At 38.8% G+C, this 15,163-nt stretch overlaps 1 protein-coding gene across 1 annotated transcript in view; it reads right to left on the bottom strand.

The window, feature by feature from the left end:
- Window positions 1-15,163, bottom strand: part of Pak5 (p21 (RAC1) activated kinase 5) — a 90,626-nt gene that overhangs the window by 1,837 nt on the left and 73,626 nt on the right. The window contains exons 4-7 of the mRNA XM_028756324.1: window positions 12,390-12,523; window positions 11,624-11,750; window positions 2,264-2,389; window positions 466-600 (exon numbers count right to left, since the gene is read on the bottom strand). Of these exons, the coding sequence (XP_028612157.1) occupies window positions 466-600; window positions 2,264-2,389; window positions 11,624-11,750; window positions 12,390-12,523 (522 nt within the window). The remainder of the gene's footprint in view (window positions 1-465; window positions 601-2,263; window positions 2,390-11,623; window positions 11,751-12,389; window positions 12,524-15,163) is intronic.

The raw sequence follows: 15,163 nt of genomic DNA, 5'->3' as shown, positions 1-15,163 counted from the left end.
GAAAGGAACTCCTATCTTTCATCTTATACATTCTATCTCACCACAGTACTTTGGCATTTTTATAGCATGCACTGAATTTTTTAATCCGTTTGTATAAATTGTATTACCTTCTCTTCTACTTAGAATGCAAACCCTACAAAAGTCAAGAAATCTGAGGCATGTGCTGCAACATGTGTCCTAGTACTTAGATGTCCCCAGTAGGTACCAGTTACTCAGTGAGGGCATACTAGAGTATTCAATTCACCTCTTACTGGGCCATTGAGAGAAAAGCTGATGACATCCCTTTTATAGATGAAAAACTTTGTAGTAAGAGGTGTGGAGTCACTTTCCAATAAAGGCACAGCAAAACATAGATTTGAATCTAGATGACTAAGTCCCAAACTTACACCAAATTAGAGCCAGCAGAAGGGATATACTTGTCTTTAAATGAACAGAGAGGCTGAAAGATCTAATAGCTAATCTTACCTTGTGTAGGTCCTTCACTCTTGGAGGTAAACTGTCCCGGATCCTCCTCATGGCCTGCAGAGGAGGCTCATTGAAATAGGGGGGCTCACCATCAATCATCTCTATCACCATTATCCCAAGGGACCAGATGTCCACCTGTTAAGCACAGTACACTAGTTATGTCCGGAGTGGAGAACATTCTGGAGTTCTGATTGTGTCATGAAACCCAGAAAACCTATACTTAGTTACAAATTAATTTTAAAAGTTTCAAATTTTATGATACAGTTTTACATGCTGAACTATTTCACTCTTTTTGCTAATGTCATTTGTTTACATGCTTCTTCTTAAAGGAATATGTGTGTGTGTGTGGGGGGGTGCATGCACGTGCACGTGGTTTGCCTTCAGAGGCCAGAAGAGGATGTCAGAGTCTCTGGAAGTGGGATTGCAGGTAGTTAAGAGCAGCCTGATGTAGGTATTAGAAGCTGAACTTGGGTCTTCTGCAAAAACAGTGTGTTCTCGTAACTGTTGGATAATCCATCCTTCTAAGCCCTGTGTGTTTTTCAAAGGTGACTATAGTTAAGTTCTTACCAGTTCATTAGAAATGAAATGTTACCATTCTCAAGTTAGAGCTTTAATTTTTATCCTGTTAAGTTCTATATTAACTGCTGACCAGGTCAGAATAAAAAAGAAAAGAAAAAATATACAAACTTTTACATTATGAAAATAGAGAAGAAAGTTGCATTTAAGCATAAGAAATTGAGAAAACTCTTTGACATGTTTAAAGCAAACTTTAAGAAGCTACTTCATTCCGCATAGAGTATACTTTGATCCTTTTACAAATCTGAGTTTTACAGAGTTCCTTCCCCACACACTTTGAGGCTTACCTCTTCTGCTTTTTATTATTTTAAATGACCCCACACAGAGTCCTGCATTATAAGCTGTTTGCAGGGAGTGGCAAGCAGTTCTGAGTAAGGAATGGGCAGGCCACAGGAAGGGAGGCTAGGACAGTGGCACTGTAAACCCATCTAGTCATCTCTTGTGATGTCCTTATTATATTTTTATGTGCGTCCTCCCTCTACTTCTTGCAATGACTGCTGTTGACAATTTATTTCTGGGGACCACAGTGAAAGAAACAAGCCAGCTCCTCATTCAGGATCACAGGAAGAAGAGCAGGAGAACAGAGCCTGGCTTCTTTGTTGTGCTACTCTTTGCTCATCAGTACAAGCCACTTGCTTATTGCCATCTAGAGCACAGTGCACAGAAGCACTATGGGAAATCTGTTTGCCTCTGAGTGTCTGTGCATACTGTCCCCTACCTAGAAAGCCTCTGCTTAACCCTCATTCATTTTCATATTCTAAGCCTTGTCCCATAATAGGTTTTCTTTCCTTTCTAGAAGAAATAGAAATTAGGCTGTATTTTGAATGTTTCATTACACACACATGATTTTTTATTATATTTCTATTACATGCAAATATTACTTGTGGAACTTTCTGCACTTCTTTCCCCTTTCTGAAACATTCCAGTTATATTTCCTTACAACCTGTTACTGGGTGTGGGACCAGCATTTTACTGACTTCATGATCCCCTTCCCACTTTCCTGTAAGACTCCAGAGAAAGCCACTGTGTAAGAAGATGGCGATGTCCCCAGTGGGACCAACGTTCCTTCTGTCACAGCCTACTTTGAGCCAGTAGATCCCCAATGGTGGAGATCAACTGAGTCAGAAGTCCCTGAACTCCTGGACCCACTAATCAGGACCACTCTGCTTCTGAGCAGAACTTAGGGTCCACTGACCCCAATTGATGGCTGCCACCTACTTACCTCTGTCCCATAAGGTAGCCTGGAAATCACCTCAGGTGCCATCCAGTATGGGGTACCCACCAGTGACTTCCTCTTTGGCACCTCTTTGGAAACTTGAGCACAGAAACCAAAGTCAGATAGCTTTATCTGAGAGGAGAAGCAAAGTAGTAAAGAGATAATTAGAAAGCAGTACCCACTAGGAGTAGACATCTACATAGGCCTGAAAAAAGGGACAAAGCAATTCATTTACACTTATTATGGAGACCCAGAGACAGTAAAGAAGTTCCCATAACCTTTCCTGTCAGTCTTGAACTCTTGCAGCTTTTATCTCTCATGAAATTATAGAACAAGCACAGGTAATCCTTGCAAGTTAAGTATATCCCAAACAATATATTTTTCAAACCCACAATGACACTACAAAAGATGCTTTTGTGTAATGGAGTAGATGTCCTCTGTAGAAATGTGATTCATGTTGCTGCAGTTCAGATTCTTGGTGTTGGACACATTTAGATCCTTATGGACCATGAGATCACTCAAGTACCCATCATCTTTATCTGTATTTACGATTAGTGCAAGGCCTCCTGTTGCCTAGGTTGCTGAGTTAACACTGCAGTGCCAGGTTCCCCTTCTCGTTTTGCTTAGCTCCTTTGCCCATGGACATCAAAGTTGCCAATGTGAATGTCTATGCAGGTGTAAATCTAGGCATATAAGGTGAGAGTCAGCACTCAGCTGTCAGGCATTTAAGGTTGTTAGCCCAAGGACCGTGTGTGCATATTATCTTATTTATCTTTGACATAATGAAAGTGCTCTGAAAATTCTTGCACAGAACTCTGGTGCTCTGGAGACTATATTTCAGAACAAACTGCACCGTGAGACACCTGCTGATATACAGACTCTAAATGCCCAGGACTCAGTTTATTGCTGGAAGGCACAGTTCCTAGTCATAATGTCCTGCTCTGAACTCCAGATGGTCTTATAGACAGAACAGTAATGGACAACTTACCCTTGTTATTGACAATAGAGTACAAGAAAGTGGGCACTCAACCACTGATTAGCAATGGTTAAGCATGGCCATCAGAAGTTAAGATTGCTATGGATCAAAAGTGTACTCTGGTTTTGGGGTACAAATTATCTCTTGGTGTTCTCAATATTCTTCTGAGCTTCCCTCAGCCTTTCCCTTGGCTCTCCTTCTGCTACATATTTGCTGTGCTCTATTCCTTAGACTTCTGATTTCAGGGCCTACTTCTTTCTATCCACTTGTGTTGGATATTCTTTCCTTCACTCTCTGAGAAGTTTTGAATAGGAGTTTAGTTAAGTGTTACAGCATTTGTCTAGGACAGCAGACACTTCCCCCTGCATTTTCAACTATAATCATAGAGCTCCACTGTAATTTTTATAATAAAAAGACATGTGTTTGTGTGTATGTGTGTGTGTGTGTATGTGTATACACCTGTGTGTGCACAATCATGAAGACCAGAGGTCGATGTGTAGTATGTTTCTTTACCTATTCCCCTCTTTCAAGACAAAGACTCACACTGAATTTGAACTTCCCTAATTGGCTAGACTCTTCCTGTCTCTGTCATGCAGTGTTAGGATTATACGCTTGTAGCTATACATGGGGGTGCTGAGGGTCTGAACACAGGTTCTCATGTTTGCACAGGCATGGTACATACTAAGCTATCTCCTTATTCTCCAAATCTTTTAAATCTATTTTAAAGTTTGATTTATTATTAATTAAATTGTGTGTTTAATATCTTAGAATATAACCTTCTTTGGAAATATTAGTATGCAGTCATATGTTTCATGTTCTAGTTATCTTTTATTGTCAACTTGAAACAAATTAGAGTCACCTGAGAGGGTGGCCTCCAATGAGGAGTTGCCTTGACCAGACTGGCCTGTGCACTCTCCTGTGGGGAACTGTTTTGACTCTTTATTGTTTCAGGGGAGTCCAGCCTACTGTGGGGGTGCTATTCCTAAGCAGATGGTCCTGGTTTATGGAAGAAATATAGATAAGCATAAGCCTGTGAGAGACAAAGCCAAAGAGCGTGCAACAAGCAGTGTTCCTTCATGACTACTGCCCAGTGGACTTGTCTTTAGCTTCAGCCCTAGCTTTCCCAGTGATGAGTTGGGAAGTACAAGCATAAGCCAAGAAAACAATTTCCTGCCTTGAGTTGTTTGTCATAGTATTTGTCACAGCAACAGAACAATCAGAACATCCACTCAATATGGACTTAATACCTTGACTTTCTGAGGTTATGCTGTGCCTCCTACTCCTCTCTAGTATATAATTTCCAACTTTCCCTATAAATGATTCAAGACTGTCTGTAGCATAGACTTGCTCACATCGCAATTTGGACAAAACAACCAGAAATTTCATCAAATCTTAGTGGTAGAATGGGAACATTTCTTGACCAGTCAAAAGAAGAACTCTAAACACTTGGGGCAAGAGGCTAGAGACTTGATAATCTGCAGAGGTGCCCTCCTGCACAGCTCAGACCTCTATGGACCAATTAATTCCCAGAGCAAGGCTAGGTATCAGGATAATTTAGATTGACTGAGGGAAGTACCAGAGAAGAATAAAAAGGTGGGTTACATCTCCTTAAGCCTATGGACCCACATATCATATTCTTCATGCTCCTGGAGGATACTGCAAGAAAGATGGGAGGTAGGAGGCAAGAGGGGTGAGCTAGTATTTAAATCTAGAAGACTGAATTTTTAATGATATCAGCTACACTTTATAATAATCCAGTTCAATTTTGACTGACAATTTTTAAATTATTCAAATAGCTTAAATTCAATGGATTAAATTAAAATAGAAAATTCAAAAAAGAATCTAGTAAGTAAAATATTTTGCAGAAGTGTGGGCAAACTTTAGGACATTGTAATGTCTCTCTGTGCACATATATGTGTTTTGTGTGTGCTTATGTGCCTTTGAGTGCATATACCTGGTGTAATGTTAGTTGTTTCTAAAGTTTATAATTTCATTTTTCTTAAAGAAGGGATACTATTGCATTTTCTTAGTATCATATAGAATGAAGATTAATGATCACTATTTTGGCAATATATTTCATTTGCCTACACATATCAGAAATTTGAATGACTAAGAAGGAACATTTTGAACATTTGGGGACTGGTATTTTTTAATATCATTCATTATCTTATTGTACGTTTCTCTTTGATCATATGAAAAACCTGAAATCCTTTAAAATCTGGCATCCTAATAATTATTACCCTGACAAAACATGTAACTTAAGGAATTGAAACTAGATGCTTGGCAGTTAGGTTCACTCTTCTGCAGACTATAAGTGCCTTTGTATGATTTTTTTAACTCATCCAAGCATATAAAAGACAGTTTTCTAAAAAAGCATAATTGCACATAACATTTGTCCAAATAAATCTGAAGTAGATGATGAGAACTCAAGTAATAAGTAAAATAAAGCACTGTGGGCAGATCTTAGAAGCAAATCATACAGCTCTAAGCTGAGGATTGTTTTAGATGGAATTGTATAGTGTGGCCATTAGCAAACTACCCCATCTCCTTAATGCAGTTATGCTGAAATAATGGGAGGAAGCACATTGTCTCCAGCCAAGGGAGATGCAATGTGCTAGAGAACACACCAAGGAACTCAGAGTTTAGAATTCACATGGAGCTGTTCTCTAACCTAGTAACCCAGCCATCTCCAACACATCCTATCCAGGAAATGGGCTACAAAAAGATGCAAGGTAGAGTCAAAAGAAAGTCCATTCCAGAACAATTGTAGATCTATAAATGAATTATAAATTTCCTGTTTTATATATTGAATAAACTGGGGGATTGCATCTTTGTTTTATGTTTTGGGTTATGGCCAAAGATGGTTTCCTTTGTGAATACTTCTTGGATGCTTTCTACAAGGCAATAGCACTTAAAGTGTGTAACTTCAGCATTGTTTGGTAGTTTGTTAGTAATGAAGGTTCCTGGGTACCACTTAGCCTGATTAAATCATCACTCTAGAGGCAGGATCCAGGAAATTGGTTTTATTTTCATGTCCTCTACTGGTTTTTGATGCTCACTAAAGTCTGAGAACTTCTGCCTTCTTGAGAGCAATGGCAAGGGACAACAGCAAAACCCTGAGATCAGGAATAGAAATAGCCAGTTTGATGATAGAAAAAGCAGCATTGCTTAAAGTCCATGTCATCAGTCACCATCTCCAAGAGGAGAGGGAGAAGATCATAGACATTAACTCAGAGGGGCAGAGTCCTCATTTCCTCTCATACCACTGGACTGAGCACAGAGAGTTGAAAGTTACTTTCCTAAAGCTTTATCACACTATTAAAGGAAAGCTGGATGCTTATACTAAGACTTCCTGTGATGCCTGCCTCCTACACTGAGATATTCTTCCCCTGAGAACTAGCAGGAAAGGGATGTGGAGATCATGACAGGTTTCAGAGACAATAAATTATTTCATATGCCCAAATCTCTGTTTATTTAAACATTGCTTTTGTGTGATTATCTTTAAGTCATCTGTTAATTGTAAAATGCTATTTAAGAGATAAAAATGTCAAAGGGACCAGAACTAATAATACTAATCCATTAAATGAGCAGTCAGAGACAATAGACCAGAGCACATCGTTGGTGACATTGTAGTGAGGGGGTAGAGTGGTCATATGACACTGGTTGATGATCTGTGGTCACTTATTCTTTGTTCCTCTTTTAAGTCATATAAGCAGATGTGCCTAGACTCTTTCCGTTGTCTATAAGCACCTGGTTAGTTGGTGTTTTCTCCTGAAATACACTCCAAGGCAAGAATTCAGGCAGGTCACTTATCTGAGGGATATTAGAGACCCTGGCAACAAAACACATAAGTGTAACATGGAAAGAAAAAATAGATGATTGGGAATTAGCTACCAAGCAAGAGATAACTGTGGATAGCTAAGAGTTTACTCTGTGAAGAATCTCTGAGAGTCCCCATAGAACAAAGCCTTCATAGTCATCCCACAAGGTAAGTCAGGATACATATACCCTACTGCTGGATATTTCAGGGCTGCTTCTGGGGAGGGAGAATGGTACTTCTCTGTAAGTTCTAGTTCGGCCTATCCAAGTAGACAGAAAAAGCCCCCCCCCCCTCAAAGACATACAGGTAGGAAGATTTGAGGGTGTAGCTATTGATCAAGAGAGGTGGGTTTCCATAAAACTCTGGGTGGAGCTCTAGCAGGATCTGCTACGTGGGATCACACTTCTTATGACATTTACATTACTGGCGTGTGTAGATTCAGGGACAATATTGCCAGGCTGAGTTTTTTCCAAGGATTATGGATATTTAAAAGTTTATGGGAAATCTCCCAAGTTTTAACATGTGGGAATCAGTTTATAGTGAAAAAAGAAGAGACTGATCATAATTCTCACTTTTGTGCATGCCCTTTCAATAAATTGATTTGTTGGTTTTGTGTATGAATTCTATTCCAGTTTGGCAAAAGCCATTCACCATGTGATACAGCTTGTTTCTGTCACTCCATCCATTTCTCTTTATGCTTATTTAAAAATTCATTCCTTGACGGGTGGTGGTGGCGCACACCTTTAATCCCAGCACTTGGGAGGCAGAGACAGGTGGATTTCTGAGTTCAAGGCCAGCTTGGTCTACAGAGTGAGTTCCAGGACAGCCAGGACTACACAGAGAAACCCTGTCTCAAAAAATAAATAAATAAAAATAAAATAAAATAACAATTCCTTCCTGGATCAAGACTGAAAAGCCCATTGGAACCAGTATGCTGTAGTGTTCTGTGAGGGGAATGAGCACATTTTGGGCAATATATCAAAAAACAAGGTCCAGTCACCATGCTGGTGGTTCCTTCTTTGCGGAACCCTGCCACCTTGACAATACAAGCTCTGTCCATCCCAACCTTCTGCTTCTGCATCCAGGAGCCTGCTCTGATCCGCTTCTGTAACAGTTTTGGCATCACTATGCCTTTCTCCTTGCTTGCTTAAGTTAATTATGGAAATCCTCACACATTAAACAAAATAATTGTTTAATGTTTGTCAAAATAATTGATTTCTCCATTGTGTCTGTAATGTAGGGATGTAGGTCTAGGTGTGAGGAAAGAGGTCTCATACACCTACATGTGCAAGTGAGGAGGCTAGATGTCAATCTTTGGTGCCTTCTCTAATGTTCTCCACTTTATTTTTTAAAACAGGGTCTTTCATGGAACCTGGGGCTTACCAATTAGCTAGCCTGGCTGGCCAGCAAGCCCCTCGTTCGGTTCCTCCTATCTCCACTCCCAATTCTGGGATTACAAAGATGCATCACCATGCCTGCCTTTTTATGTGGGTTCTGGCAATCTGGATCCATATCTTCATATTTATGTAGCAAGCACTTTACCCACAGAACTATTTTCCCTGGTAAGGATCAATAAAATTGGCATTTTACTTATTACTTCCATATGTTTGTAGTGACATTCTTCCATCCTATGTGTAGCTTAATGAAGTAAGTACTTTTTTGTGTTCATTCTTAGGGCTTATATTTTCCTAGCATTTGATAAGTGTTCAGAAAATAAATATATGAACAAACCACCAAGGCTAGGAACATTCACAATGCTTCTGTTCTTGTGGGCTCTTCTGAGTACACAGAGGTATAGGGATGATTGAGATACAGGTTGTACCTTTGAGAATATCAACTGGGTAGTTTAATAATCTTGTATATTAAACAGAGGTAAAAATCTTTAATTAAGTTGATTAAACAACGTCCTATGATTTTACTCCCCCAAGTGACTTCCAATCAGATGTTTCCAGAAAAAAGAAGCTCTTTGACCAACCTCCAGACACATGAGTTGAAACTGTCCTACTTTTTTTTCTTCACATACCATTCCTAGAGCTGATTCATGGACCACTTCTGTGCTCCATGTATTTTGTGTTCATGGGGCCTTATGTAGGTGCTTTCTGAGTCATATGAAGAGGATTCTTGCCCTCTTCCTATACTTCTTCTTCTGTATCGACATGTAGTCTCTCTTGCATCCCTCTGTAGTATGACTTTGTACTTTATCTTATCAAGAAGAACTGTTGAAGGCTAATGGGGGTGGATAGGTTAGGAGACTAAAGCACTTGTCCCACAAGTCTGAAGACTATAGTTAAGGTCCACAGAACCCCTATAAATGCTGGGTGACCATGATAGCCTCCCTGTAATTCCAACATGTGGAAGGTGGAGATGGGGAATCCCATAGGGCAAGCTGGTTAGCTAGACTAGTCATATCAGTGAGCTCTGGGTTCAATTGAGAGACCTTGCCTCAATGAAAGGGGAAAGCAGTTAAGAAAGATTTCCAGTCATCAGACTTAAGCTGTCACATGCATGCACAAACATGTACACACAAATACATTGGAATATGAAAGACACATTATACCTATGTGCATGCAAGAAAACAAGAGAATAGTCTATTCTCCATTCCTTGAAACTGGGATTGGGTCAATGTGTGGCCTACTTAGGCTAAGATGATATAAGGTGAGGGTTGCAATGCATGTGTGCATTGCATCTGTATCAGGGATTGCCCCTCTTGATACTTTTGGGAACAGTGGGACATGCAACATGTGAATTATCCAGGGCTACTCTACAGGGAGATGGGAGACACATGGCCCCATTAGCACTCTGCCCCCACTGAAAGCCAGCTAGCTACAAACAGGACAGAGACCATCATCAGCTTGTGAGCAGCCTGTAGATGACAGTCTCCATCACTTTCTTCTAATTGGCTGGCTTGCAACATGGAGTAGAGTGATAACATTCATCAGCCAGATAGATAATATTGATGTCACCTCCGAATTTGCCAAAGAATGTCCAGAGAGCTGAGTCTGGAGAACCTATACTCTAACCTGGTTGAAAACCAGCAACTACAAGTAGACAATGGAGACCTGCAGGCTGTTCACAGTGCGGAGGCTACAGAGGTGGCATATGGAGCAGAGAGGCCAGCTATCTTAGCAGATGAAACATGGAATACTGACCTGTGCATTTTCAAACAAATACATGCTGATTGTTTCAAGCCACTTAGTTTTGAGTGGTTTATTGTACAAAAATAGCAAACTAATGCATGTTCTTATGCTGCTCCTTTAAGAAAGTGTTAACTGGAGTGATGACAAAAGCAGTAATTAAAACTGCTCATGCAGAAACCTCAAATCACACACCATATATGCACATACATAGGGATATGGGAAAAGAGATAATAGGATTATGAGTCATCTTCTCCTCTCCACTTTACTAAATTTACTAATTTATCTATAGTAAAACTTAAACTTTTAAAAAGAAAACAAGATGAGCCAAAATGAGTGGGTAGTTTCTCCCAGCTCATTTCTGATAATTCTTCAGCAAATCCTGATGTGACAAGGACATTTTCCGTCTTCCTGAAGTTTCTGGATTATAAAAGCCAGATACCATGAAGAGATGCCTTTTTCCTTTATCCCAAGCTTATTTCCTCTGGGAAGAATTACAAAAGAGTGAGAAGTGAGAGTCTATGTGTCAAGACTCTTCTCACTAAAGCTTCCTTGGAATGCAAATTTGCCACATCTTTGGTGGTCACATAACCTATAATCTGTTGACTTCTGTACTACTTTAACAAAATCTCCTGTGTGGATTATGTTGATGAGGGATGTAGAACTCTTAATATCAAAACATAGTTTGATAAATGTTTTATCTTTGCCTTTTAAATCTAGATGTCTTCTCTTTCTTTCTTTGAGCCTTCTAAAACCAGCATGCAGGGACTAAGTTGATGGCTTCCTGAAGTCTGGAAGCAAGGAGCAGAGTGGAGAGGTGCATTTATTCTAAAGCTTCATTCTGCAAATTCATGATATCCTGGCTTTTACCAAAGTACAGAGCTCCTGCCCAGCAGCCCTAACCCTTACAACCTCTTCAGCACTGGTTAATAACAATGATGGTCTATTTCAGAATGCCATACCCATCTTTATGGCTTGTTTATTATGATCTTTCTATGTCTGTTTACATATAGGCAAACTATCTTTTTAAATAAAATCTCCTCAAAGTAGTCAAGAAGAATTGGTCATTGGTTTCTTCCAAGAACTTGGACATTTGAAGATAGGCATATTCACAGGAAGAGACTAGATAGAGCCAAAGTCATTTAACAAAAAAATGAATGCAGTAGAAAGATAAAAGAAATTCCCATAGTCTCCATTACTTCCTACTCTCATTGTAGAGGATACTAATTCTCCATCAATTTCAGGTCACTGGTAATTCTGAGTAACAGGATGACACAGAGGAAAGGCAATTTCCTCTTTGTAAGTTCTGGGAAGTGGAGTGGGCGATGTGTGACTAACAAAAATTAGAATTGTGAGAAAGTGTTCTTAAGAGAATAATGCCCATGAAAGGCAAGCTGACAAACTAAACCAGAGGGAACCCAACATGAACACCTTACCCGTCCATCGCTTGTCAAAAGAATGGAGTCACTCTTTATGTCCCTGTGAATCACTCCTTGATTATGAAGGTAGGACAGAGCTTTCAAAACTGACAGGCAGACAGTAGCTATCTGTTCTTCATTCATTCTAGAAAGGAAATAACGTTTAAGGATGAAGACAGGTTTAGGTACAGCTTTCTCATGCTCAAAAGATGACGCTTTCTTGGATTCTGGGGAACTTGTGCATGTCTCTAAACTCACCTAGGAAAATCTCCAAATAAAGGAAATGAAGTTCCTGGGACATGATTATTACAGAATATTAATCCTGGTGCTGAACATTCTACGGGCCCAACATAAGTCAAGAGAAAATGACCACATTTGTTAGCTTTTGTGTAATTAGTGCAAATTCATGTCCCTGAACTCTTATGCTGTAGGCACTGAAGTTGTATTCAACTAGAATTGTAACATTTTTGTTTCCTAACATTATAGTGACATAAAATTTTGATCTTCTACCTGTCCCTTTTGTCCTCAGGTGGTCTTGGTGGAGTTAGCATATAGACATGTCATGATAACTCAGGAGGAGAAACCTAAACTAAAACTGCATTCTAGTAGGCTTTGAGATTGAGTCAATGTATGTCAATTCACAGTGTAGGATGGGTGCTAATTTAATGAATGGCCTATGTATACATGATTTAGTAATGAGCTCTCTAGGGGGATGTAGTCCCTGAGTGTACAGTGTAATAATTTATGAAGAAATCATGGAGGTAGTTATTGTGGTTTGCCTTACCTGGTATGAGTGACGATGTCTGTCAAGGCACCACCTTCTAGAAACTCCATGACCACCCAGAGCTCATCTCCAACAAGGTAGCTGTTATACATGTCAACTACATTGTCGTGGTGGTAATCACGCATTATCACAACCTGCATGAGTGAGCAAGATACATATTTACTTTCTGCTGATGAAATCTGGGTATGTTTTCACTGGTGGCCATATAAATAACATGAGTGAGACGCACTGAATGCTGGGGAATTTAAAGCACAGGGATATACTGTGGAAGAGAGGCATCAACAATAGTAAGTGACAGTGAAAATAATTAAGTGAGTAGTATATTTGCTTTAATGACAAGCCAAACAGACATTGGAAAGATAAGAAGAGTGTACAGGGCACAGAAAAGTTAGAAGAGGGGAGCAGGAAAGACTTTAAGATATACAACAAAATTTGTCAAAGATAAAGTTTACTTTGGCATTTGGAAAAATGCAATAAGGCATATCCAAAGGGCTTGCATAGATCACTGTACATACTCGACTGTGGAGAAACCCACCACGGATTGGAAGTAAGCTGAGTGGGTAGCACTGAAAGCAAGAAATAAATAGCTATTAGAGGGACTGTGAGACACCGTTTACTTGGGATGGATCTGAGGAAGAATTGGGCTGAATACAAAGAACATACTTAGATGATAAGAAAAATATGCTATGGGCTTTTAAAAGGCCAAATTATGCCTACTTGTTGGAAAGAGTATCTGGGAATTATTACCCTGTAGCTACTTCTAGTTGATTCTCAGAATTTGTGCAAAGTGATAAGCTATGCCTGTCTGTTCTTGTACTGTGATTTAGAAAAAAACCCACTCTAATAATCAGAAACAGGATACAGGGAAGATGTTTAAGCCCAGTGATCTGGAGCTCTGTGTGGCTTCCAGAGCTTATGTAAGAAATTGAGCATTTTATGGGAACTATAGATGAAGAAGGGTACTGTGTCCTCATGGAGCCTCCATTGATGAGGTTTCAGATGTAGTTCAGAGCATTGTGCAGTGCCCATGGACCAATTCACTTCTGTACCTTAATAAGAGGAGTGAGAAGGCTCCCAACAGAACATCAGAGGTCTCAAGCATCCATAGACTGTTCTGGAGATGTGGACTGACACTCTGTCAAATCATCTATACCCTGATTGCTGATAAAGTTACCAAAGGGACAACAGCCCAAAACTCTGAGGGTTTTTTTTGTAAATTTTTGGTTTTTTTTCATAGTCATTCCTGTCTTCTTACTTATTTTAGAGCTCCTATTTGATATATAGGCAATAAATATAAAAAAGTTGATGTATACAATATAATGAATGCAAAAACTGATATAACAATTATTATTATCATCAATAAGACAAATGAAATAACTCTAATGGAAAAGCAAAGGACATATGATTCAAGGAAGAATTAAATGGCATGTAAATACATAAAAATAAAGCCAGACAACTAGCAATAAAATTCTAATTAAAGTAGTAAGATATGTCCATGTCTACGAGAGATCAGCAGAAATAATATAACATGTACTGATGGCAGTAAATATGATAGAGAATTATTATTGGTAAGGGCCTAATATAGTAGTTTTCTGAAAATACTATATATTAATTTTTAAAAAACTATATATATTTATGTGCCATTTGGCTTGCTCATCCCACTTTATGAATCTAATAAAATTATAAAACATGAAGCTGAACATCACTCTGAAAGCAATATAAATCAGAGGTTGTTTAATAAGTATGATTTATATAATATATGATGGAAGAATTTGAGGCTGTTGAAGAAATATGCTTGATATATTAAAATACAACAATTTACTATCTAAAATTTTATTAACATTAAACATTAAGTTAAAATAGAAAGCTATAAGTCTACATGTATAGTATTGTTTCAAATAGAAGATAATTAAATAGTAAAATATAAGAAAAATACTAAAATATTAATGTAGGCAGCCATTGCTTGCTTGTATAAATATACATATATGTATACATATACACATACATATTAATGTAGGCAGCCATTGCTTGCTTATATACATATAGATACATGTATAAGGTTGAAGGCCTTGTGAATTCATGAGTTACATATCCTTTAAATCTAAAAAAATTTATGGAAATAGTTTTTAAAATTAGTATGCACTATAAAACCTTTTTGTCCTTATGATTCTATAAATGACGTAATACAACAAATATATGTATAGCATTTACACTGTGGTAGATACTCTAAGCAATTTAGAAATGATGCATCACGCATAGGAGAACATGCATGAATTAAATATAAGCACTTTATAGAAAGGATTCAAACAGGTATGGAGACTAGTGTTGGCAGAGATTGTAGGACAGATCCTCTAGAAGTACTGAGTAGCAAGTATACTCACAGACACAAACAACACAGGAGTTTTAGAATCTGCTCTGTCTCTCAAATGGTCACACCTTTCTACCTCAGAGGGTTGTTGCTCAACTTGGCTGGTGCTTAGCACAGTGGCTGATATGCACGGAGTACTTTATAAATGGAACAGCCATGGATGCATAGGACTAGAGGAAGGACTGCAGGGGGATGTTGGTTTTGTCTTTCTATTTTCAGTGCCAATCTATGACTGGAAACATAATATTTCTCTCTATCTCTGTCTGTCTGTCCATCTGTCAGTCTCTGTCTCTGCCTGTCTCTGTCTATCTCTTTGTCTGTCTGTCTGTCTGTCTGTCTCTGCCTGTCTGTCTCTTTGCCTCTCTCTCTCTCTCTCTCTCTCTCTCTCTCTCTCTCTCTCTCTCTC

The sequence above is a fragment of the Grammomys surdaster genome, unplaced genomic scaffold (assembly GCF_004785775.1).
Source record: "Grammomys surdaster isolate TR1022 unplaced genomic scaffold, NIH_TR_1.0 129, whole genome shotgun sequence".
NCBI classification, from domain to species: domain Eukaryota; kingdom Metazoa; phylum Chordata; class Mammalia; order Rodentia; family Muridae; genus Grammomys; species Grammomys surdaster.
Note: the sequence above shows the minus strand (reverse complement) of the source record. Positions and strands in the feature narration are given on the sequence as shown.